Raw genomic sequence first — 27,280 nt, 5'->3', positions numbered from 1 at the left:
CGTCTTCGAGAGCAGTGGCCGACCTACTGCCGCCGTGCTGAGCGACAGGCCGCTTGGGAGTGGCGGGTGGGGGCTTCGTTGACTCAGATGTGACGACGCTTCTGAATGCGTACGTCTCGTCTCTAATGATATCCACCTACAAGAGGGAAATCGTAGATTTGTGTTTTGTGCTGCTGTGCGTGAACAAACGGGGAGGGGGGGGGGGGTGCTGAAAGGGGGGGGGGGGTGTGACATCCTCATTGGGTTGCCGTGGAACTCTAGCAAGGTCACGTGGGGCTCACGCTGCCGCCCTTTGCCAAACATGCTCCCGGAGACCTTTAATGTCCACAGAGCACGCAGGGCCGCTCTGCACTGGCTCATCTGCAGGACGAGAGATTACGGTGAGAGATGTGAAACCTCCAGCACGCTGCCGAACCCTGAGCAGGGTGGCTTCCAAGCGCTCGCCTGTTATTGTGCCCTGCCTACCGCGCCTCTCGACCGTGTGCCTGCTGGCTTTGTACCAGAGTTCTAAGCAGCAGTGCAGTTCGTCAATGTTGAATTCTAATAGACCGTGCATATGGAATCTTTCGGAAAGCATTTTTAATGAAACACTCATAACAACGTGTTATTGTATTGTTCCTTCACTTATGTAACTCTGCATTTAATCCCAATCGTTGCGATAACGTGCTTTGAGATGTTTCACCCCCCCCCCCATCTCTGCAATTGATACAATGTATAGATTAAAATAACCAACATCAAGAGGTGACTTTTACGGCAAAATAATAATGCGACGGAAAATTAACTATCTAAATCACAAAATGTCAGCAAACGCACAGACATCAAATTAAATGTACTTTATTTCCAGATAAATTCATGTCTGATTAATAGTCCTGAACACCACTGCAATTCAAGTCAATATACTTAAATGGACTAGACGGGAAAACAAAGAAACTGTCAACAATTGGCATACTTTGAAAATTAACGGAACAACCGCTCGCCGCCCACGCCCACCATAACTAAATAAACAAACGCAAAATATACTTCATATCAAAGTTATCCAACTGACCGAAAGCTTTTCTAGGCTGCAATTGAAAGGAAAAAAAAACCCCAACGCAATACTTTGATATATTAAACTGGTCCATGCAATAATGTTCCCAATATCTGCTTATTCATTTCGACACATAACAGAGTATTTGCCTGTCTCTTTCAATCCTTGCGGGTGGCCTGCCTATTCAAGGGCTCGCTGGGCTCACGCGAAGCCTTCACGCAGCCTCCAAGCGTTCACGAGCGCAGGCGGCAGCGCTGGGGCTAAACGATGCCGCACGCCACGACGACCACCGTCTCGTCATCGCGCCTGTTCCCCTCGGGCACTCGACCTCCCCGACGTCGGCATCGCCGCACACCGGTGACGCGCGTGGCGAAAATAAAACAATGAAACGACGACGGAGTAACGCTCGAGCAATTCAGATAATAATATCTTCAAGATCATCGCTGGGGCTGAGAAGCGGACACAGCAAGGACGAGTCATACAAGCTGCTTTCCAATAAATTGTGCAGAGCATGGTAATAGAATTCTGCAAAATCACCTGCTTTCGACATTTTTCTGCAGGAGTAAATGAAAGCCAATCCATGGATGTCCGTGGGGTCGGATACAACCTTACACACAAGTGCCGCCTGATTGTTTTCATTGTCAGTGGCTTTGCGGAGAATGGGCCAAGTGACCAAACGTGTATCTCCTTGGCAGGCAATGGAGCAGCACGAGCGGTGATCCACGCGTCTCTGCCAAGGCCCCAGCTCGCTTGGCTGGGCCAGTCATTGCGCTGCCCGTGCGCCCCCATGCCCAGACTATTTTAGTTCCGACACTTTATGTGCGCCACCGAGCACACCCCCATGAGGCTGCAAACTGCAAACTGTTCATGTCATGCCAACAGAGACGACGACGACGACGACGACAATAACAACTTGTGCAACTTAAAAACACATTTATAAATGACAAAGTTTTGCCCATTGCTTTGTACTTGACAGGGTCCGAATGAATTCAAATTAGGTCCAAGAGGCTTGTCAGCCATTGCAATAGAATTATTTTATTTAGTTTAAACCACACAAACATATCTGGTCAAGAAAATTGCTTTGCTTTGTAGGCTGAGCCCTTTCTTGAAGAAGATTCTACTTTGGCTGTTGAGTTTGAGTGAATGGGCAAGTGTGGACTAAAAAACAAACACACTTTTAGGCAACTGTCAAAAAGCGATGAACTTGACGAGCTCCGTAACTTACTTCCGTTACCTCCGTTCCAACGCGACAACCTCTTCGCTCGACCTCATCTGCGATTGTACACAAGGCAGAAGCCGTTGGCCTCAAGCAGCCACCGGAGCGTGTCGAATGCTACCTATGCCTGAACCGCAGCCTCAAAAATGAATGCACTGGCCACAGAAGCTGAGCTGCACATTTTTTGTTTGCCAGAATATATTGATCAATAATTACCACCGCCGTCATTATCCACACGACAATAACCGCGGCATTCACAATTTGCGCGCAGCCGAGCCGTCTCGGGAGACCCCCCCCCCCCGGGTGGCTCGCACGCCGCCCGCCGGGGAGCGGACCATGAGCACGTGGGAGCGGACCATGAGCACGTGGGAGCGGACCATGAGCGCGTGGGAGCGCAGCGCGGCCCCGTCGCGACGCTTCCTCCCTCCGCTCGCCAGCTGGGAATAAAATAACAATGCCCCTGTGCACCCCTACCCCATACCCCTGTCCCCCACCGTACATATAACGTTGCATTCCCGAAGTTGGTCGCATATGCACTGTGGTCTAAGTGTACATCTACACACCACACGTGTGAGTGGAGGCCCTGGCGAGAGTGTGTGTGACGGGATGTGCTTTACGCAGGCCCAGTCCCCCCAGGCAGCAAAGGCTGTGACAGAACTCTTTGACTGAATCAGCTCGAGTGTGTGTGTGAGTGCGTGCACGTGTGTTCGTGTGTGTGTGCGTGTGCGTGAGTGTGCGTGCGTGAGTGTGCGTGCGTGTGCGTGTGTGAGTGAGTGTGTGCGCGTGCGTGCGTGTCCGTGTGCATGCGATGACCGTGGGCCCCCAGCAACCCCGCGTCTGTCCGCGCTGCAAGTGCACGCATCGTGCCGGCTCTCGCACCGTACCCAACGGCAGAATGCAGTCATTAGTCCGGTAAAGGTCCTTTGAAGTGGAGAGCGCACTTCCTCCTCCCTCGGATTGTCTGCTTCAAAACGCCCCTTTGATGCGCCTTTTGTCAAGCAGCATTTGTATTCGAAGTCGGGAACTTTCTGCCTTCATTACCGCCGGGTTTTGTGAATCGTTCCTGGCATCGTGGAATGGCACCGGGTATTTCAGCGCCGTGGTGGCGGTGGTGGTGGTGGACGTCGTAGCTGTCACGAGACTCGTCGCCCCTCCTCTCCCCTCCTCGCAACGAGACTCCGGTGATCCGTGTCTTCGAGTGGCGTCTTCATGGGCGCGATGGGTCCCCGTCGGCCGCGGTGGCGTCGCTTTACGAGCAAGTGTCAGGGACAGTGCCCTGGCACCGAGTTTTCTTATTGTTTACGAAATGTACACAATTACAGCCGGGATTAGCTGTCGTATATATTTTATCTTTTAGCTCTGTAAAATCTTTTTTGTCCAGTATTTGTAAATTGGTGTTCTGCCTCAACAACATTCAAAGTGCTGCAGTCAAGGCCGTTGCTCACATCTTCATTATTTCAGAATCAATTCATTAACTGCAAGAGAAAATTGACAATTAGTGCATTTTCACTCTTTTTTAAATTAACTTTCTATGAAACATCGGATGTGTTTAATTTAGCTTAAATTCAGTAATTGAATAATTTGACATGCAGTATAGATGCAAAGTTTTAATTATGTTTTAGAGCTTCAAAGCTCACGATGTTTAATGGTTCAATAATTGACACCTTACTACCCTAACAGTATCCAATTAAATCATGTAGCCAATTATTCATGGCAATCAGCACAATTCTCAATACATTTCATTTTCTATTTTCTACCTTAACTTTTATTGCAAGCAATGTCCTGGATTTGGGTAAAGACACACCACAGCTGCCTTCATTAAAGCGTGCGCTCACCTCCAGCGATGACAGGATAATTCTCTCACATCTTAACCCGTGATTAATTAAAGTCTGATCTCGCTGGTGGCAAATCCAGGATTAAAAGTAGATAGGAATTAAGTCCACTCAGATCAACAGCTTGACAACAACGTGACAGATCGCCTGTGCGTGCACACACACGCAAACACACACACACACACGCAAACACACACACACACACGCAAACACACACACACACACGCAAACACACACACACACACGCAAACACACACACACACACGCAAACACACACACACACGCAAACACACACACACACGCAAACACACGGACAATGAACCTACATTTCGACTTAATTCGCTCTTGGGCGAAGGTCTACTAATTATTCCGGCATTGCCACGCACCGGGGGGTGGTGGTGGGGCCAGCACCATGGGCGGCCAGCGCGGCCCCCGCCACACTCACGTTCACCCCACGCCCCGTGCCGTTGTTCACTCGAGGAGAAAGGTTGCGCGTGCGCTACCCAAACTACACCGCTTCGGTTTGAAGCGCGCAACATTTTAATTCGCAGCACGAGGAGAGGTGGCGCCTGAGCTCGGCTCAACCTTTCAAGGCTCTACGGGCGCACGTCTTGGAGAGGTCAACCGGCTTCAGTTGAGGCGGGCCAGAGGTGCCCCACGCGCGCGCGCGCGAGAGAGAGAGAAAGCCGCGCTCCGCGGAAGCTGCCTTGCTGCGGATCAAACCCCAGAGCGGCGGTGGGCAACGCTGGCGAGAGAGAGGGAGACCGCCGCCCCGAGGGACGGCGGCCACGGCCGTTCCAACCCGCTCGACCGGTCGCGCGCCGCCGCGGCCTCGCGGTGCCGGTCACCACCAACGTCGCGGCGTTTGGCGGTGGCCCCCGTGGCGCGCACCTCTGTACTGCAGCTTCTGCGGCTTCTTGTTGGGGCAGTCCTTCCCGGGCTGGCTGAAGTTGATGTTGGTGCGGATGCATCGGTTGTTGAGGCCCTGCGTCGGGCGCACGTTGTCCGACATGCTGTGGAAAATCTGCGACGGCTGACTCTGGCTCAGGAGCCTCAGCGAGTGCATCTGTGGAGGGCGAGAGGCGGGGGCATGGAGAGCCCAAGGATCACCCCCCTGCACAGAGGGCCCACTCTTCCGCGCAGGGCAGACAGCTTTGGAAGAGCTGGGAGTACCCACGGTTTTACCCCACCACCCACACGCAGCTTTGCCGATCGACCGCGTGAACGGTTCACGCGGCTGGGTGGGCCGAGGCGGAAGAGCGGATGAAATGAGCCTGCGCCGTAGTGGAGGGGAGCGACATTTCGAGCAGCGCACGGCGCGTAATTGCCGGAGCACACTTAGACATTCACGGTACAAGAGGAGGTCAGACGGCTTTCACGGAGGAATGTTAAGAAGTATGCTCAGGCTCCTGCTAATTATTTTTTCAACATATAGTATATGCTTAATACTGACACACACACACACTTACTTCTGTATTATTAACGATGGACTTTCATTTCAGCCAAATAGCTGTAAATGCTAATTTCACTTTCACCAGCGCTCATTATCAAAACATTGCACCACCAGCTCACGATCGCTTGACACTCGACGCAAACGTCACCTGTAACTAACTCGCGTTATTATTTCGTACAATACACATTAGTTCAGTATTTTATAAGTTCTATAAAGTATCTATACTTATTTTGGGCCCACATCTGGTGGAAAGGGCATATTAGCATCGGGCAGTTCACCAGCATTAGTTGAAGCGAGCCTGCCTCGACTGACGAGACACCGAATGTCACAACCGGTCCCGAGTTTTGCTTGCGTTGACCCAACGCTGCTAACATCACGTACTCCCAGAAGGCCGTGCGGCTGATGGGCTGTGTAAAATGGAAACTTTGGTTATTAATGCGGAGAGGCGTATGGTCTGCCTATTTATTTTGTTACAGAGCGAGGTATCATTGCCGGAGCTGTCTGGGGAGGGGAGGGGAGCTAGAAAAGACTGAGAATCATGAAGACGCCGACTTGTGACTCACCACCGCCGCTGCTGCCGCACGGTCCGCGCTCGCCGCTCTCGGGGAGCGAGAGGCGCCTCGCAGGGGCCAGGAGGGCCAACGTCAGACGGGCCGGATTGACCGAGCGTTTACATTTGTAGTGACTGTGATTGTCACTGTGTGGTGCCGGGCTTACAAAGCCACGGCGGATAATGTGTTGGCATTATGTGAGGCCCGCGTGCTGGACGTAGTACCACCAGCCCTAGCGGGGCTTGGGTGAGCGCTGGTCAGCGTGGAGGCATCGCGTGCAGTGTGCGGTGCGGGCTCCCGGTGAGGGAGCGAGAGGGAGTGTCAGCCAGCCAGGGTTACATTGGGGCATGATACGCTGGTTGACCTGCCGACACGTGACCGGATGATATTGGAGGGGGGCCACCGGTGGACGGGGGCCGCTGGGCGGTCACGTGGTATAAAAGAGCTCTCGGGAGCCTTCGGGAAAGAGCTCGAGAGATCTAGAAGGTGGGCGGGGCGAGGGGTGGAGCCAGCCCCAGCCCAGGCCGATATAACGGGGCCCCATGAGGCGTTCGGGGTTCTTCCTGTTGCTGGTGATGAAGATCCACGTCGGGTTAAACAAGTCTCTAGCCACGCGGTCCGGGACCCTGGTCCGGGCCGGGATAGTGAACCGTGTCTAGTTCTGCCGTAGCGTGGCTAGATGGGCATTCAACACCCAAGTGTAAGTTTTTTTATGTTATGTTGAGTTGGTGTAATAAATAGTGTTGCTCCCAAGACAACGTCTGCAACTCAGTTGGACTCGCTACACGTGGGAGGAAGCTGCCGGATCGCGAGAAGTGGCTGGCGGGCGGGCGAGCAGCTCGGGGCGGCCTTCATCTAGCAGTGGATTCATCATGGCTCACCACGATGCGTGTTTCCGTGCCTGTATCTGGAGCCGAAGGACCGATATTATGTTAATGAGTCAACGCATTAATTAGTTTATACCAGACTCCTGCTATTCACTAATTTCTCAGAAATTTAGGGCAAGACAAGAAGATGGTCCCGGTTTGTCCAGATAAGGCTGCGATGTTATTGTGGGTGGGCCACACACAAAGATCCCCCGTGCAGCCTTCAGAGACTGTTGGGGAAAGTGTTGTTAGCTAGCACCTAGTAAGACTGGCAGGGCACACGAGGGGGTGAGTGGCCAGAATCACGCCCTTTGTCTCTCTAGTGACGATGTTTACACATAGCACCAGGTACTCATTTGAGGCTGAGTCGACCTAGGGGACGCCCAGGGCTCGTTCGGATAAACGTCACCGGTGTTGACCGTGAACAGCAATTGAGCTCGGGGGTTGCCGGGTTCACGACGCAGTGCGCTCAACACGACGCTACCACTCTCCACACACACATACACACGGCTAGTTATTAATTTAGAAAACAATATTGCATGGCTACGATATTGCCTTTTTGTGTTGCACAACTGTTTAAACAATTTATTTATTCATGTGAGCCTGCAATAATAATAGGTTTAATAAGATGCTCCCAAAATAAATTGTCTGCATCTGTAACAACTTTAAAAGTGAATGTGCAGTCCACTGATCAATTATTGAGCCTCCAGACGGGAACAGACGCCACTCAGCGCCACGCTTGAACACGGGGAGACTGCATGGACTCGACTTTGCTGGGCGAGTCACAGGGACGACAGAGGCAGCAGCGAGGGTTGGTGGATCACGCACGGATGTTGTGACACCCGTCCTGTGGGTGTCAAGGAGGTTGCCACCCCCTGGCTTGCCAGGCGGCACGGCAGAGTGTGGACGCCACCTTTTCCATCTGTTAAGGCATCGAGTGTTGCCCCCTCGCTTGTATGGGTTTTCTTCAGGTGTTCTCGTTTTCGCCCTACACGTCAACGCCCATTACTTGGCCGAAAACATCTTCATATATAGAGGACCGCAGAGCTTGGGAGGGGGGGGGATTTGGTGCCGGTTCACTGCGTTGCCACTGCTGCTGCTGCCGCCTTCCCGCACGTGTCTGTGGGTGCTCCTCCTGGCGCCTCTAAGAGTCGTCATCTCTCTCTCTCTGAGAGTGGCGAGCGGACACTGTTACGGCGGTGCAGCGTGACAATTATTATTATTATTACCTACTATAATCACCCAGAAATGTCTGTCCGTCACGTGCGTGACGTCACTCCACATGAGGCCCACCCCCCTCATTAATATTCATGAGTGGGTGGATTTTTACACTAACGCAGAGGAAGGTCGAGCTGAATATAATAAAATAAATTACGCAGCACAGTGCTACATCCGTGCGTGACGTCACTGAAAAGAGCCCCCCCCCCCTTCATTACACTAACGCACAAGAAGGTCGCGCACTCCACATGCCACACTCCTCCCCTCATTAATAATTATGAGCGGGTGACGTCACTCCACATGCCGCACCCCTCCACAATAACAATGAGGGGTGACGTCACTCCACATGCCACACCCCTCCCCAATAACCATTAACGGGTGACGTCACTCCACATGGGGCAACCCCTCCCTCATCAAAAAATTTTATTTTTATTTTCTATCAACGTGACTTTACCGAAAGAACCAAAAATATTAATATAACAATCATGAGCTGAACAATGTTTCTATTGAATACAGGGTGTTTGAAAAGATGGACCCAATTTCAAAGCAGTATATTTCACGATGGCAACATGTTACAATTACACAAAAAGTTACAAACGGTTTCATGAGTTATCAAGTTTTACTAACCATTTTATAAATGCTCTATGTGGCCTCCACCTGCTGTACGGACAATATCGAGACGATAGTTGAATTCGTCCCAAACGCCTCTCTTCTCACGTTTTCCTCTGAGCTGCGTGGTCGCCCTGTGCTCTTCCCCGCACATCAACAGCCGGTTTCCTCGAATTGTCTGTACCAACGACGAATGCTCTTTGACATTGGCGGATCAACGCCAAAACGCCGTTGAAACGCACGCCGCACCGCAATTACGGATTTAGTTTTTCTGAACTACAGAACGCAAAACGCCCCTTGTGTGTTGCGGGGTCGCCGTCTTGCGAATGACTGAGGCTAGGGGCTGTTTGTGCGCTGGGAGAGGCATCGAGCGGTCATCATTAGAAACGCTATGCCCCGCCCTCTCTATGCCCCGCCCTCTCTATGCTCCGCCCTCTCAAGTGGTAAGAGTTTCATTCATGGGCGGTTCGTGGTTGCAGAGATATAGCGATTTCAAATCGGGTCCATCTTTTTTACACACACTGTATTTCATATTTATTGCAATATACACCCGTCATTGAACGGGCAAACATGCAAGATTTTAGTAGTTGTATAAAGAAATTAACGAATCTGTATAAATGCGGCGCTTTCTGCAGTCCCTTCAAGAGAACATTCAACATTCAGGCGAAACACCCCGGCAGCACAAACCAGGGTGCTCGTCAAGAATTCACCAATTAGAAAACAATTATATTTCGATTTAAAGCCGTCCTCAGGTGAAAACCAGGTCTGTCGAGGCGACAGCGCTGTCGCCTCGACAGACCTGGTTTTCATCTAAGGACGGCTGCTTGCGTTGTGGCCGAAACGTCGTGAGAATAGTTTTATTATGTTTTATTTTAATTATTTTATTACTTCCCTTCTACGTGACTTTACCGAAAGAACCAAGAAGAAAAAAAACAATTCTAATTAGACTGCAGCTTGAGCTAGGTTGATAACACCATAGACACGCGCGCGAGTGTGCTTGTTAGTCTGGAAATTGTATCGCCAAAGAGTTTAATGTCTCTAACCCTCCCACGTGGTGTTGGCCGTGGTGCTGGCGTCGTATCGAGGTCTGACGGAGAGCGCCGGCAGTCTACCACGAGGTCTGGGCTGCGGGGGTTGCGATTGCCTCTCTTGTCAACTGTTGAGGACGATGGCGAGTGGCAAACGCTTCATAATTCACACATCCCCAAATATTGAACCTCGACGGTCAATATCTTCGAACGGATGTCTCGTTAGTAACAGCTTCCCCAGCCTTGCACGTGACGACAGCGGCGGTACCACGTTCACGAGCCAAATGTCAATGTCGAGGTCTTGCTGGCCACGAGAGGGCTTCAGGTCAGTGGCATACTCAAATGATGTGCTCCCGAATTTGGGATTAGTCTGACAAATCTGAAAATTAAACCTAGATACAAAATGTTTTTTGGATGGTGCAAAAACACCAAAACGCGGCTGTGTAAGATTTTTTTCGGAAATCGGAAATGACATCGATAATACGACGACCCTTCCACGGCCTCCCCACCCAAACTGGTGTCGTGACGGCAGACGGTGAGGTCACTTTCGTTGGCGTGCAAACGCTTTAAACACACAGCGATGTAACGCACGGTCTAAAAATCAGAATGAAGAGTCTCACATTTTTTTAATCCATGTTTTAAATGGTAAACTGCATCCATGATTATTTTTTTCCAGACACCTAAAACTAAATTGTGATCCACAGTGGTTAAAACTACTAAACAGCGCATCTCACGGTATATAAATAGAAAGTTTATATACATTCAAAATCAATAATTTAACAAAGTGGCACAACCAATAAACGATCGCACATTCCAACTCACTTGTCAGATTCCTGCCAGCTTGCTTGGAACACCTGGCTGCAGTGCTGAACCAACTAAGTGATTGGCAATTGCATACACAAGTGCTGTTTGGCTTTACAGTGCCAACACAATCATTCCTTATTACCTTCAAGGATTGGATCTCATCTATATTTATTAATTTTTGGGGGAATTTTTTTTTCTCCCAATTTATTTTATTAATAAATCTACATTTCAAGGATGGAATCAAAAGCACCTGAAATAATTGTACATTTTGTATCGGCCTTGCAAACGGCTAACCCCCCCCTCCCCCCGCCTGTTTAGATTTAATTTACATTGTGGTTGCTCATTAGTCATGATGGTTATTTCTAAATTTATGCTAATACATTGCTTGTGTGCATCCCTGAATGGTGCTGCAATTCCTGGAGCCGTATGGCACAGATGCTGCCTGCAAGGTCGCGCTTGTCATGCAGAGTGTGCGGGCAGACGCCCCGCCTGGCACACCACCATCACGGCACCCCCAGGGGATCGTTGGGTCAATTGTGAAGCTTCGAGTCGCTCGCAGAAATCTTCACATTTATGAACGCGTTTGTGTCGGATTCAGACACGGTGACGTGGAGATGGTGCGAAAGGGCGCGCACACACACACACGCAAATATGAACACATTCGTAAAATAACGCTGCGTGGCCTTTACAGGAAGAATGTATGACGGGAGACGTTATAGGCAATGGCCCTTCATGGCACATACCCACGTGTGTGCTCTGGAGAAGAGACATTGCTTGAACGCGCGTTTCGTTTTTTTGTTACATTGCCAGATGACAATTTTAAAACGACGCGTGCATTATATATTGCATGGACGTATATTGTTGGTGACATTTTTAATGAAGCCTTTTTATAGAACATGAAGCAAGATACATAAATGTCAAAAACTCTTTAACTCGAGAAAAATGTTTCCCCCCCCCCCCACCTCCCCGAGAGAATGCGAGCGAGCGTGTTGGTCGACGAAGTCTGCAGAGCCTCTCTTGCCTCCTTGCGGCACGCGCGGCGAGACGAACGCAAACCCAGTTCCATGCCGTTTTCACTCCGTCCGCCGGACCGTGACCACCAACAATTTGCCGAGACTCCGCGGACGCAAACGGTCGATAGCGATACAAATGCAATGGGGCTATCACCGCTATAGGATTAGCACTGGAGGAAGAGTCTTTTGGACGACAAAAGAAATTCTTAATAACCCAAGATGCAACTGCTGAAGCCGTGTCGAGCGCCCAGGGGCTTGTTTGTTTGACAGCGGAGTGATATTGAAAACCAACTTTTCTCTTGAATGTTCTCGCTCAACGCCAGATCCATGGAGGAGCTTTCCCGTCTGGGAGTGACTCAAAGTGGCGATTGATCACACAGCAATCAAGAATGCTTTAACAAACGTATGAAGCTGCGTTTCCTCTCAACTCCGGAGCTCTTGTGAGCAATATGTTGGCTATTTTAGTGAATATTTATATGATCGGTTTTAAAAGGTTTCGATACATGTTTTGTTCTTGGAAGTCTCTTTCCAACTACTGAAGAGTTTTAGGCTTTGGTTTGTGGTGAGTATGCATTCGGCGAAGAAAAATAATAATATTAATGAAAAACATTTTGAATTGTTAATTCAAAAATCAGCGCTGGCATGAAAAAAATATAAAATCTGTAAATTATGCTATTTAATGAGATGCAACCGAACTCTGTCAACAAATTAACGATAAACAAACGGGGCTTCCGCGGCCAGAAAAAACCCCATACATAATTCATGACGCATTTTACAACAGAATATTCGCGTACGCAGAGCACAGTTAAAGCGACTGCAGAGCATCAGACATCTGTTGAGAATAGACTCCCGCTGATAAAAAAAAAAACTAATTGGGAAGTAAATTAGAGTGGCAACCAATCTTCGGGTGTTTCATCATAAGCTCAGGAATTGTTTTACGTGTGTGTGTAGAACACATAGCGGGCAATATCCAGGCTTACCAATGAAGCGTGCCCAGGCCTGAGCGTGAATGGCACTCAACCTGCACTCGGCCTTGCAGAGTGCAGGTTGAGGCCTTTCGACGACGTTCAGTGTGGGCGGGGCCCCGCGTCTGAGGCTTCTGAGCACGAGGGACGACTGTGCGTGCACTGGAATCTGAAGCCGCTGCTTCAGTAGAAATGCACCTCGAACGCCACTCGCTCGACGGCGGTGGCGCGTGCGGAACATCTTTTGCAAAAGCCCGTGGCGATGTTTATTGCCCCAGAGTTCAGTCTTCGTGCACACAAAGACCCCCACACCGCCCGACTTTATCATCTTTCGACAGGCCGTTTGGACGAGTTCTGTCAGCGAGCGCCTACAAATGCCCGGCATGACAGCAGCGCTGTCATGCCGGGATCTCGGGGAGGGCCAAGGACCAGGTGACGATATCCGTCACCGATGTTGGCCACGGGCAGGATTCGAACTCGAGTGGCTGGGTTCTCAGTGCGCTGCGCTAACCGCCACGCTACCGCTCCCCACGCTATGCGCGGTCGCACAGCACGAAGCGATGCACAACTCACACGCACCCGCGCCTTCTCAGGCGCTTGCTGGCACTCGATGCATCTGCTGCTGCTCGTCATTCTTGCTCAATGGCTGTCAACCTGTCCACATTCCCATGCCTGTGGAGCCAATGGATGAAAAAGCGATCCAAGTCTTGCATGCCACGTCTTACATACTCGAGTGGTAAACATTTTGCCCAAATGCACAAGAGTGGCCATTATGGACCGTAGAGCAATGGCTAGAGCACGGGTTAGGCTAAGACTAGTGAATTGATTGCACTATGTATGTCTATATATATTCAGATGGTACACGGTTGGCTACGTACGCTGCACATTGCAGGAGCTCTTCACCACAAAGTGTCAGAGCAGCTCGTAAAGCTGGGCTGGGGGAGCTGTGAGCAACGCTGCTCTGACCTCTCTGGCGAGCTTAACTTGTTCAGCTAATAAGGGTGAGGCAAGGTGAGGGAATATGATCGGCAGGCGGTCCGCCCATGCCGAGCCGTGCAGGCAGCGGCATGGGCGCCCGTCCGAGATGCACGCACCTCGTGCCATCTGCCTAGAAATCTGTCCTGGCAAAACTGCCCCAGAGACAACATTTGGAATTATAATGAAATAAATTCACAGCCTTTTGTCAACCCACTGCTGTGTCGCTTGTTGGGGGTGTTGTTTGGCCATGCTTCACCACGCCCATCAGCGCGGGTTTGTGCAGCACTGGCACGGGACCGACTGAGACACCATCGATGTTAGCCTTGGCCAGGAATCGAACTCGGGTCCCCGGGTTCGTAGTGCGGCGCTAGCCACCACGCCAACCGCCCGGTAGCCCTCGTAGGCTGAAATTGATGTCACTGCAATCAAAGTCGACGTCTTCTTGGCAACCTCACTCGCTTTGTTTACAATTCCATTTTCGCACGTCCATTTGTCGATGCGTATCCCGTTGCATTTCTCCGTGGCGTCTCGCCGAGCGACGAACCTCTGCGGTCTCTCTCTCTCTCTCTCATGTTTGTCTTGCTTCCTCCTCCCTTTCCATGCTTTCCTGCTTTGATATTCCAGGACAATTCCTCCGCCACACCGCCCTCGTCGCGCCTGCGCGAGCGTCGTCACGCAGGCGTCCGGTAACCCGCTTGGGGGAATTGGGGAAAGAAAACAAATATAAATAATAATAATAATTCTAACGATCGTCTTGCAGCTTGGCCGGGTCTCGTGGGCCCCAGGGCCAGGCGGCCGCGTGCTTGCCGCGTGTGCCCGCCCGCACGCCTCCGCGCTGCCCATCACCACGGGACCTGGTGGCCACCCTCGCGTCACAGCGAAGAGTGCAGTTGTTGTTGCTGTTTAGCAAATGATGAGCAAAGGATTACTGCCATGTATTCAATTAGGCGTGTGTATAACCTTCTTTCAAAATAATAATCACGCAGTGTAAAGTATTTGAGGTGCATATTTATTGAATTGTGTGCAGCGGTGGTGCAGTGGTTCGTGCACTTCCTGCACTGACTAGGGTGGTGTAGTTTGATAAATGTACCCCCATGACCAACACTGCTTTGGAAGGCATTCATGCAGCAGTGGATTGAGAAAGGGATACAACTTATGTATTATTATTGTCATGATTCGATGTTTTCTGATGTGGATGCAGCACGAATAAGCAGAGGCATGGAGTGGAAGTGGCAACCTGCGCCTGGGCAGGTGCTGTCACGCAGCAGTGCCCTCGCCTCGTGCCACGTGACGCCCGCCTTGTGCCACGTGACCCTCGCCTCGTGCCACGTGACCCTCGCCTCGTGCCACGTGACCCTCGCCTCGTGCCACGTGACCCTCGCCTCGTGCCACGTGACCCTCACCTCGTGCCACGTGACCCTCACCTCGTGCCACGTGACGCCCTCCCGTGGCTGTCACCACGTGGCTCGCGTCATTCTCCACAATAACGCGAATGATCAGTTTCATTAAAGTAATCGGATTATTCTTCTGGTGATCGGTCCGATTACTCAACTCAACACGTAAGAAAATAATTGGGGGGGGGGGGGGGACATCAAGTTCCACCTCTGCTTCCATGCGTGACGCTGGATGGACGGTAATGGCCGGAGCTCAGTGACGTAATTGGCATTACTGGCAGCATCACGCCCCTACAGCACTCGCCCCTACGGAACGCGCCCCTACACAGGCCCCACGCACCTTCATCGGCAAGGCAACGACGATGTACGGGCGCGCGATGGGAGGGGCCGTAGCGGCACGCACCTGCACGCGGGTGATGTACGTGGGCTTGTTCATGATGATCCAGGTGACGGTCTCGTGGCACGGCGGCGTGGTGAGTGAGCCGTCGTACGTGATGTAGCTCTGCGTCTCGGGGTAGACGTCCTCCACCGAGAGCTCGCGCAGCAGGTACGCGTCGTCTGCACCACCCACAGGTCAATCAACTCTCAACGCGTCAACAAAAAGTTGCGTTTTCAAAAACATTCACATTAAGTGGCAAAGCACGAGCGGTGTTCTTGCGTTCAATTATCACGCCACCCGTCTCCGCATGCAAATTAGCGCAGCCTTCTGCTTGTACATTTTCTTTTTTAAATAAAATAAATGCCCACCGAGACTGCGTCAAACTTTGTACAACACGCAAACAGTGCGCGTGGAGCAAAGTGGTGTTGACCCAAGGCGACTTCGCGCGTCCTCCTCTGCGCTCAAACACCGGCACGCACGCCGACTGAACTTTGCCACAAACGGAATGCTCCCTTTCACAACGTACGGCATGACAAACTTCAACATATACACATACATACGTAATCGTTTTAGATCACAGTTGCAATTGTTTGTGATGGCCCACACAATTCCGTTTTTAAAACGGATTAAAGCTCCAATTACACTCTCCGCTGAAAGTTTGCAACGTCCATCAAAACTGCTGCGAGGATGAACGTCGAGGTGGTGGATCGGAGCGTGCAGCGTCACCGATTGTTCACTTTGACAGCGCGAAACGAGAACTCCGTCAAGAGTTAAGCGGCACCGCAGGAGACTCGGTTCATTGCAACACACGCACCCCCAGCAGCACACATGCACCCCCAGCAGCACACACGCACCCCCAGCAGCACACACGCACCCCCAGCAGCACATACGCACCCCCAGTAACACACACGCACCCCCAGCAGCACACACGCACCCCCAGCAGCACACACGCACCCCCAGTAGCACACACGCACCCCCAGCAGCACACACGCACCCCCAGCAGCACACATGCACCCCCAGTAACACACACGCACCCCCAGCAGCACATACGCACCCCCAGTAGCACACACGCACCCCCAGTAGCACACACGCACCCCCAGCAGCACACACGCACCCCCAGCAGCACACATGCACCCCTAGCAGCACACACGCACCCCCAGCAGCACACACGCACCCCCAGTAGCACACACGCACCCCCAGCAGCACACACGCACCCCCAGCAGCACACGCGCACCTCCAGTAGCACACACGCACCCCCAGTAGCACACACGCACCCCCCAGCAGCACATACGCACCCCCAGTAGCACACACGCACCACCCAGCAGCACACACGCACCTCCAGTAGCACACACGCACCCCCAGTAGCACACACGCGCCCCCAGTAGCACACACGCACACACAGCAGCACACACGCACACCCAGCAGAACACACGCACCCCAGCAGCACACACGAACCACCCAGCAGTACACACGCACACACAGCAGTACACACGCACCCCCAGTAGCACCCACGCCCCCCCAGTAGCACACACGCACACACAGCAGCACACACGCACCCTCGGCAGCACGTACACACAGCAGCACACACGATGATCCTCCAGTAACTGAATTGCATTAACATTGGCTGCTGACATTTGGGTTACGCCCATTTCAAACCCTTATAAAGTTTGCCTTTGGAAGCGAACCGCTTGTGTTGCGATCAAAACGTCGTAGTTTATTTATTTATTTGTTTTCTTTGAACCTATCTACGTGACTTTACCGAAAGACCCAAAGAATATGAATGCCTGCGGTCACGAAAGCTTTAAGTTAAGAAATTACCCAGAGTGCCAGAAATGCCCCTGAAGGCAAACAACTCCTCACAACGTCTCGGCAACTGCGCGGGTTGCTGCGAGCGGCCACGCACTGGCTCCGCTCGCCCTCCCCGCACTTGCACGAGCATCGTTTTAATTAAAACTGCTCCTCTTCTCAGGGGTTAGTAAATAATAATGAAATAACGCCACAAAACCCCCCAAGGCTTAACCATATTTTAACAGTCAATTCTTTTCACGGAAATGATCTACTGTACATATTTTTGGAACTTTCTTCTGAGAGGGGCGGCAGAGAGACAGGGTGACGGCGTGTGTGGAGTCGCCCATCTGCGCTCGCCACCTGGCAAATCATTTTGCAAATTGTCAACAAGGCATCTTGAGAAGCCATGCAAACATTTGGCTTTGTTCTCGACCGTGGGCGTTGACAGAATTCGAGGCACCGACTTGGATTGCGCCTCGCGGCTTGCAGATCCTGTGGCCACGAGCGCAGCAACTCACTGCGGACGGCACGCGTGCCTCACGAATCACCAGCGCGGCGGGAGTTAGCGGACCACGAGGCAAAGAGGCGAGATGATTGGGAACTGGCTGGGAGAGAACAACTCTTGCAAGCGGGGCCGCATGTACGGTGGATTGTAAGCGGCACTCACTGTGCCCTTCCCCTGCAGCAACAACATCGTCAGCCCCGGACCGCCACCGATGCCACAGTCAATGTCGCTCGTGCGCGCGAGCCCATCGCTCGCTCCGTCTCTGTGGCGGTCGTTCCGTTCCTGTCACCACCTCCGTCGCCAATCTCGGCTATCCGCCGCGTTCGCCGTTGAGCCGTTTCCGAGCCAACCCCTTCGCCGTTCCCAACATTCAGCGGGCGACCCCTCGCTTGCTCGCATTGTTCCCCGATCCGTGCGCCCCTCCCCTCCGTTCCTGGGTGGAATTCCCAGCGTGCATCTCTCCACACTCACGTCGTCGACTCGCCAGCGTTTTATTCAGTTTTTATCCGTCGCCGACGTCTGTGGTTCTGAACCATATTCCTCGTCCGGGGCTGCGTGTCCTGATCAAGGCAGATGCTCCGTTGCTTTTCTTGATCAACGTCAGTTTTACAAAAGCACCCAGCCGCTCTCACGCGCCTCTTTAGTTCATCATGCATGATGAATGCAACCGTTACACAAAATGAGATACACATACGCTTATGCTTGGACGTAATTTTGCTAATATTCACAAAGTGCAGAGAGAGCCTCAACCTTGTTTAGAAAGACTAATTGTAAATTTGTGTATTTAGTAATTTTCCGGAACATAAAAAACAAATTGCAACATACATTAAACTCAACAGAATTTTTCATAGCCTTCAGCTGCAATGACTGTATCACACCGAGAGAAAAGCAAGCTTCTGTCTGCGACCTTCCCCGTGCGTTTCTCAATCCATATTTAACGCGAGCCCTCTGAATTATTCACCTCCATCTCCTCGGTGGCCCATCCACCGTGATGAGCTACAGCAAAGCTGTAGCTCAAGGTAGCTGCTGGTGATCCTCCTATAACAGCCACCCCCACGCTCACAATCGTCACAGCCATCTCCTGCTGCTCACATGAGCGGCGAAGACAGCCCAGAGCCAGCCGTGGGAAATCCACATTCCTACAAAGCGCTACGCATGCTATCGGCGCCAGCCGGTCGATAGGATGAGTCAACCCCCCCCTCGACCAGGATGTGAACTCGCAACCTACTTGATTGCGGGCCGCTCGCTCTGCCGCCCCGCCCGCCTGCGCTAGGCGGGCGGGGCGGTGAATTGGCGGATCCGTGACGGTCAGACACGCGACGCTGGGACGCTGTACCGCACCGGCGAATTATGTCGTCAAGCGGGGGATGAGTGGACGCGGGGTCGTGCGTGTGCGATCGGCTTACTCTTGTACGTGATCCTCGTGATAGTGTCTCGGTTCAGGAGTTTATCCAGAAACTGATTTGGAGATTCTGACACCTGCAACAGAAACAGACAATACGACTGCATCTCACAAGCACACTCGCTCGCACGGGCGCGGCCAATAAGCGGCGACTAAAGACAGCACGTGTCATCATTGTTCACGGCACCTTCCAAGTGTCAGTGGGGTTATTGACACGGCTAGTTGGGTGTCACAATTAATATTGATTCTTGAGCTCGCGATACAATCATTGAATATCATGGGTAAGAATTAATGTTTGTTGACTTGTGCCTGTCGTATTTGACCCCCGCACCCACTAGAGGCGTAACACGCACGGGTAATATAATGACATTAAACTAAAGAAACCGTTGTTGCATCTGTCTCAACCGGAGTAAATCTATTCTGTCTGGGGCTCGAAGTTGACCATTTACTTGTAGAGAAAAATGCGCAGACGGTAAGCCCCCCTCTCTCCCTAATTATATATTTATATACAACCCCAACTCAAGGAGGGGGGCGTCGGTGACGTCACCACGCCGCCCAGCTGTGTGGTGAGCCCCCCCCTCCCGCGCCAGGTGCGTGACTGCCGGCATTGGCCACCAACACCCCCCAGTGTTGCATAAACACGACCCGCAAATGACTCGGTTGGGACTACGCACGCGGGGGGACATCGCCCCCCCGCCCCCGCCGACTGCGGAAACTTGGCAGGACCCTCCTGATAAAACGGAAAGCGTCTTGAGACTTTGCGAGGCTTTGCTGGGTTAAGAAGCGTGGTGCTGGTGATTGTAAAACGACCTCCGGCCTTCGGGGGCGAACAACGCCGATCGAAGTGCAGCCGGCGACCCGCGGACGCGCGGCATCGACATCCAACCCCGCGGTGGGCCACGTGACGCGGGCAGCCCCGCAAGGCCACGGGCACCCAACCAACCTTGATGAATATGGAGACGGCGACCAGTCCGTTGGGGTTCCGCGCAGCCTCCGACGCGTTGGGATACAACTCGTGGTTGTAATGGATGAGCTGAACCTGCCGAGTAATGAGACGTGACGTGCGGGAGGCATCAACAACAACAACAACAACGACGACGACAACAACAACGCCACGGATCTATAAAAGGTCCTCGGTAAATGTCAGCCCTTGCTTGGCTGCGGGACGCTGGGGGTGAGTGACGCGAGCGGTGGTCTCGTCTCGTTGCCCGCAATCGTCCCCGTCCCTCTTCGATGGCCGAGACTCACGAGAGCGGCTCGCATGCTGGCACCCAACTCCCCCCCCCCACGCCAGTTACGGGAATTTTGTGGGGCAGGGGGGGGGGTCATTTTCAATCAAGAAACCCACTCTTTTGTCCGGTCTCGTTTGCATTGTCTTCACCCCCCCCCACACACCCCTTCCCCCACCATCTCATGTGTATACTCCTGGCCTCCGTGCCACGTTCGTCTATAAAGGGTCACATTTGGATCTCATTTTCACAAATTGCACGTGATCAACCCTCGCGAGAATTGCGTCCTGTGCCGAAATCGCCAAATCTCGTCACGTCACAGAAGCCGAGCCGGGGTTGAGCCTGGAGAGGGTTTGGATGGGCGACCGCCGTGTGGCGTACGGGCGGTGCTGCGTTGCAGCAGAATCCATAGTTATACTATACTACGCTTCCAGCGTCTATGGCTCTCCACCTGCACCAAACCACACCAACCGGCGCAGTCAAACGACCCAAACAAGCCGCCCGGCTTATCTGAGTCGCAAGGGGATTTTCACTCGAGCCCGCTACACGCCACGTGCACCGCTCGGAAGCCCATCGACGCACGCATAACGAGTGAAAGAATGGGCAACGATCGATGCATCGCAACGTACTGTGGTGCATCATGGGAGAACGGCGAGATAACCCCAACATATAGAACCACAGAGCTTGGGCAATTGTTGGGAGCGCCGCTTCTGTCTGTCTGTCTGTCTGCCTTGCCGCTCGTCTGTGGTTTCGCACGCATCCATGCGCGACAAGCGTGCTCGTTACAAATCCTACCGCAGCATTTTGACATGAAATTTGCATGACTGACACTTAATTAAAATACAGTAAAGTTATCATAAGAGTAGCATTAGCACGGGCTTGATGTAGCGGGAGACGGGGGGATATCTATACACGCAGTTCAGTGTTTCAGCCGATTCATGATTATGTATGTAGTTGGGTTGATAGGCCACAAAGTGGTGACTTGAAATACGGAGGAGGAGGAGGAGGAGGTTGGGGCGGTTGAGGTGTAAAATGCGGAAAGTCGCACCTGGAAGTCCGGAGGGCAACGGCGGGTCAAGGTCGTGCAGACGCGTTAATTTGTGTTATTGCGAACATGCCATGAATATTGCGATTGGTGTCGCCAAAGGCTCTAATTGTGATTGTCGCACAATTGCGGGGTGAATTCACGTCCTCCTTAATTGCGGCGGTAATTTCCCGAGGCCTCGACGTGCGCGCACAGCGGCGCGGAGCGATCGCCGGGCCACGGCGGCGGCGGCGGCGATGCCTCGGTCGCGTTACGGGGACGCCGCTCCTCAATTTGGCCATTCCACGTGAACACGAACGGACGATTGAAAACGATATCATGATCCTCCCGCAATTTTTTTGACGTAACGCTTTTATTACATAAACAACATCGGGTTTATGGCTACGAGCTGACTAAATTATGCATAAATAACCCCCTGGGAGACCATTTAGAGTAATTAAAAAAGACAACTACGCGGGTAAAATGGAATGAACAGCAATAGTTAAAGGTCAGAGGAATGGCCACTGCTGATAATGGCTGTGGGGAAATCGTGGATGAGACACGTTCCGTCAAACGCAAGGCAGGCGGGCGGCAAATGGATTCATCCGTTTAGGCGTTTGTCGAGGATGTGCAGTCCTTTAACGGCGAGGCGATGTGAGACACGAGCAGCTGTCAACACGGGGCGTCAGATTGTGCGGTAAATTGCAGGTGCGACGCAGCCTAATTGCTGACATTCACACGAGAGCATCATCGCGTATGCATTTGCATTTATAGTGCATGATGTACGTTGCTAACGCGCCTTTTAATGATCGCAAGATTTTTTGTTGTCTGCCCCCCCCCCCCGCCCATGCTATGCTGATTGTGCTATCGGCGTCATCATCATCATCATCATCATCGTCGTCGTGAGATAAGGAGATAACACGGAACTGGCTTCTCGAATCCATTCAAGCGGCCTCCTATCCGCACCAAGGGGTAGCACGTTCTCGCTGGCACTGCCAGAGAGAACGACGATCGTCCCTTGACAGTAACTCCGATGTTGTCGGTTCCGGGAGGTGGATTAAGCGCAAACCTCACACCTGTGCAGTCACGAATGGCCGCCGTCACGCCATCGACTCGCTAACCACCGCACCTCCGATTAGCACGGTTGGCTACGTACGGCGCGAAAGAAGTTCAACGTACGGCGCGTGCACTCCTACAACAACACAACACGCCACGGACGAGAGTGAGACGCGCGAGGCGTGTCCGTTCCCGATGGCCGCACCTCTCCGGGGAACGCCTGCCCGTTGAGGAGGTGCTCCGAGCCCTGTCTGTCCTCGCTGCCGAAGTGGATGCGGACCTCCTCCAGGCGGTGGTTGTAGGTCATGGGACCGCCCGACACGTTCACCAGGTGCTCCTTGTCCAGGCGGAGCGAGATGTACTTGCCCGTGTTGTACATGGTGCCGCTGATCTGCACGCGCACGCCGACACACGAGGACGCCGGCTGGGTCGACGACCGCCGAGCGGCGTTCCAGGCGACCCGGCACGTGTCCCACCCCCCCGTGCCACCCCCCCCCCCCCGTGCCACCCCCCCGTGCCACTCCAAGGTAGCAACACCCAGAGTGTATATACATATTACCTTGTAAATATTCAGTTGCTTTCAAGTTATTTAGTGTTAATTTAATCTGTTGGGTGTTAATGACGTGTGAATGTAATTTTAATGTATTAATAATGCGTTGATTAATTATTCGCGGTTCCCTAGGCATTCCCTACGAACGGGAAGGATCTTCTCGAAGTTGCTCCGGCCCTCCAGAGGGTTTCTTTCACCGCCCAGCCACGTGTGACGTTTGCATCTCGATTACGAGCAGAATGACGCGAAAGCACCCTTGAAAAAACATTTCTAGATCCAGGAATCAAGAATAAATTGCACCGCGACGCTTGAAGCTTTGCTTGGCATGGCGGGCCCACGGACGCGCCTCTCACAGTGCACTTTGTGCTAAACAATATGACGCGCTGGAATGTGTTGTTGTTGCAACGCGCTCATTATTGCTGTTAATGATGTGGCGCACCAAGTGAACGCACGCGGCGCAAGGGAAAGTAGCGCACGGCAATGCGCTACTTTATTTACACACAAAAAAACAAACGGAGAATACAATTGCCCCTTGACATTTACCGCCGCCGAATCCACCGCCGAGAGACGGGCGACACGAACCAGGTGCACACAGCGCTCTGCCCCGGCCACACTGGAGGTCGTCCGCACAGCGTTTTATCTTCCACCCACCGATGCCTACGCAGGCAGGGATAAGGGAGGGCCTTCTGGGGCTCTTTCGCGCTCGTTTCTGCGCGCGAGCATCATCATGGATGCCCCCGCGTGCTCTGCTTGCTCGGGGCGGGCGAGAAATTGAGCGAGCGAGTGAGCGTCGACCCACGCGCGCATCCCTCTCGACAGCGAACACGGTTCTTGCAGACAAACATGACTCATGCGATTGCAGCGTGCAGCAATGTGCAGCAGCAGCGTGCAGCAGCGAGCAATAGTAGCGTATAATGGAACACCGCCAATCATGGCAAGTGCAGAGGCACATGCAGCTCATTGCCCAGGACACTGGCGCACAAGCGACTTGGCTTTGAGGCGAGACGCGTGTTTCCCTTTCGTGGCCTGTTGCGCGCATTGCTTGAGCGCCGCTGCTTCTCGCAGGAAATCGTTGCTCTCCAGGTGCGCTACATTCTGTTGGGCGCTGTTGTTACTTGGGAAGCCAACAGCCTGGCGCGTAGCAGCTTGCCGTTGTTTTGTGTTCAAGCTTCTCATATCCCCCCGAACAGACTACTTCGGATGACAATGGTTTTGCTGAGTTGATTTGAACAACAACAACTATAATAAGTAGGCCATGCTAAGGAGCGGCTGGTGTTGTGGCCACGCGCTCTGCAGCTCCGAGCTTCTCTCTTCCCTGTGCAGTGGCAGACAAATGGCGAGCAGCGAACACTCGTGGCCGTGCAGAGGAGAAAGATGACGATTCCTGTTGCTGTTGTTGCTGTTATTATGATTCTTCTTATTTACCCAGGTATTCATCAGCGGGACTCTATTCTCCAGGAGGCTCCTGCCAAGTTGTATCGCTGTGCAGGTTGCTTTGTGCGATCCTCATCGAGTGTTTCGCAGGTAATTATTCGTCATTGGGATGTTTGGCCAACGCCGGTTCACGCCGCGTTGTTGTTGTTTGTGTTCGCTGTGGGATGAACACGGATGAAACCCACGCAGAACAGGGGGAGGAGGGTGGAGAGAGCATCCGTGCATTTAACCGGAGGTGAAATCTTTCCCGAGTTCTCGCCACCGGTTAAACGCGATAACCCCGCCCGCGCAAGATCGACGTTGCCGGTGAAGGAAACGCAATGAGGCTGGCACCGAGCGCCGTGGCTGTTTGCCGGCAGACTCCAGCAGACCGCTGCCAATTTGAATGCCCGCGACGTTTGCCAGCGGCGCGTGCTGCCTGCCCGGCGGCTCACGAGCGAGGATTCTCGGAGTGCGCGCGCGCATTCATTTAAAGGCAAAGCGCTACTCAAGTTTTACAAGCCAATTTAAAGGCTATAATGTAAACACAAACACATACACGCGCGCAGAGGATAAACATCTGGAATTGCTTTGCTGCGCTTAATTGTTGAGGGAACACGAGGCACCACTTCTCGTTAAGGAGAGCGGCGAGGTTTTTACCCTGCGCCTCAATCGGTGCGCGTTAAGCGTTTCCCTTAATCACTCCCACGTCCGGCGCTCTGCCAATGTTCGACAGAGTTTACTGCGATTCCCTCGCAGGGAAGGGGGGAGGGAGGGCTGCTCTTTTGCAGACCGCGCGCGTGCATTCACGTGGCACCTCGCTCCTGCGTGCCCAAGTCCACTCCTCCGCCTTCCTCGCGCCCTGAGCAGAGCGCCACGTACCCGGGAACGACTCGCCGAGTCTCAACACTACTGAGACTCTACTAGACATCCCCATCGGCTTCCTCCAGTATAAATAAATACTTTGATTCTGAAGACTCGTTTTCAGGAGAGACCAGCTGCGTTGGGATGTTGGGCGATTTCCATGACTGAGCGTTTTTCTTTTCAGCCCCGCACCTCCGATTAACACGGCTGGCTATGCACGGTGCGAGAGAAGTTCAACGAACGTACGCACAGCCGGTCGGGGGTGGCCGCACGAACCGGCGATCTAGCAGAGATGTCGCGAAACTCCCTCCCCATGGTCAAAATAGTGTGGGCAGAATAGTGTGGACAGCGTAGCGTGGGCAGCGTAGCGTGGGCAGCGGAGCGTAGGCAGCGTAGCGTGGGCAGCGTAGCGTGGGCAGCGTAGCGTGGGCAGCGGAGCGTAGGCAGCGTAGCGTGGGCAGCGTAGCGTGGGCAGCGTAGCGTGGGCAGCGTAGCGTGGACAGCGTAGCGTGGGCAGCGTAACGTGGGCAGCGTAGCGTGGGCAGCGGAGTGTGGGCAGCGGAGTGTGGGCAGAAATGCTGCCTTGGGGCAGTGATCAGTCCTCGCGATCCAGAGGTCGCTGGTTCGATTCCAGACTCCCAATATTTATACTGGAGGAATCCGATGAGCCAGAAAGCTCTTTTTCACAGATGCCCAGTAGATTGCATCTCCCGGAACGGTGGTGACACACAGGGCAAGTGTATTCAATCTAGCGCCTGTGTGGACCCATCGGTGTTCGTGGTGCGGGTGCCGTAGTTGGCGAGCGGCAGGTCGCACGTGGTGGAGTAAAGTATGGGTGCTTCCACCTCGTCTGGGACGTATGGACAGCGTGGAAGAGTAGGCCAAATACCCTCTTCTAGAGGGGCTCTATAGAGCTCCCTCCAGTGAAGAACCTTCCACCTGTAGTGGCGTGAGCAGGAAATTGCAGCTTCACCTTTGTATACACGATTTAGAGACTGGAAGATTCCACTCCACTCGGAAATGGGAGAGGAATTTTGTACGTTTCCGGGCGCTGGCCAGGCTCGGCGCCTGATCCCGGCGATCCCTCGTAGGTCACTAGGTCAAGCCGCACGTTTTAATCGCGGAATGAGAAACTGTACACTTTGTTGCCAGACGCGGACAGAGATCCACGACACACAGAGCGCCTCGTAAAATCCGCGTGTCCACAAGACGGAGGCCGCCAGTGAACGAGTTAAACGCACGCGCCTCGTGTCAACACGAGCGCCCGCGTTTACACGGCAAACACGGACTTAATTCAAGCTAACTGCGCAGCTAAAACATTCGATAGCGTGCTTCATCGAGCGGAACTCATGGGCCTCTTCGGAAGGGGAGGAGGCTTGCAGACAGCAAATTGCAAAGAGATGTGCCCCAGCATGGCCATTCTATCAGCAACAGCAGTCTTCTGCAACACGCGACTGATATTGTGGTAACAAAAAGGAAAACTCAACGCATTTGTCAATAACACCGTGCGGCCTTAAAATACAATTTTAAAGTCATAGGCGACGTTTCGGCGATGGTCCTTTTTAATAGCACATTCCCAGGCATGGCTAACATCAGTGACGACTGATATCTGAACCAGCCCACACCGACTAGGGTGGTGAAGTATGGTTAAGCAACGGTCGTGACCAACAACACAGCAAGGGGCGGAGGCCTTCATCCACCAGTGTTGACAAAGGGCTGGAAACAGTAATAATAATACAACGTTATTTCAAGAATCGCATAATTGAACGCAGCCTAGAAAACCCTGAACGTTGCACCACTCACACAGTAATAAAGCAGGGCAGTGTCACGCACACAAATGGAGGGTTGCACATTTACATACAGAGTACGGTGGAGTATTTGTAAATGTTCACATTAAAAAGGCTACACTCCATCATACTGCAGACAATGCAATAGAGAATGAAATATAAAGCAATGAAAGAAAAGAATGCCTGTCGATACATTTCCAGCGTCGTTTTCTCTCCGTTTTTCACGCCCTTTCAGAAACGCGCACGGCGAGAAACGCCACCGAAGCAGCGAGCGAGCGACCCGCACCGGAGATTAGTGCGGCCAATAAAACCCCGACGACCGGTGGCCG

The 27,280-nt window shown here is 52.7% G+C and overlaps 1 protein-coding gene across 1 annotated transcript in view; it reads right to left on the bottom strand.

Moving 5' to 3' along the window:
* Nucleotides 1–818: 818 nt before the first annotated feature.
* The window catches only part of CA10 (carbonic anhydrase 10), a 173,727-nt gene continuing 147,265 nt past the window's right edge, over nucleotides 819–27,280 (bottom strand). Inside the window, exons 5-10 of the mRNA XM_061549546.1 lie at nucleotides 22,543–22,728; nucleotides 19,972–20,067; nucleotides 19,033–19,105; nucleotides 15,358–15,512; nucleotides 4,967–5,141; nucleotides 819–3,718 (exon numbers count right to left, since the gene is read on the bottom strand). Of these exons, the coding sequence (XP_061405530.1) occupies nucleotides 3,696–3,718; nucleotides 4,967–5,141; nucleotides 15,358–15,512; nucleotides 19,033–19,105; nucleotides 19,972–20,067; nucleotides 22,543–22,728 (708 nt within the window). The 3' untranslated portion in view covers nucleotides 819–3,695. The remainder of the gene's footprint in view (nucleotides 3,719–4,966; nucleotides 5,142–15,357; nucleotides 15,513–19,032; nucleotides 19,106–19,971; nucleotides 20,068–22,542; nucleotides 22,729–27,280) is intronic.

This window comes from Lethenteron reissneri, chromosome 10 (genome assembly GCF_015708825.2).
Source record: "Lethenteron reissneri isolate LAM-NWPU_2019-01 chromosome 10, ASM1570882v1, whole genome shotgun sequence".
In the NCBI taxonomy this organism is placed as follows: domain Eukaryota; kingdom Metazoa; phylum Chordata; class Hyperoartia; order Petromyzontiformes; family Petromyzontidae; genus Lethenteron; species Lethenteron reissneri.
The sequence above is the reverse complement of the archived record's forward strand: the minus strand, read 5'-3'. Positions and strand labels throughout refer to the sequence as shown.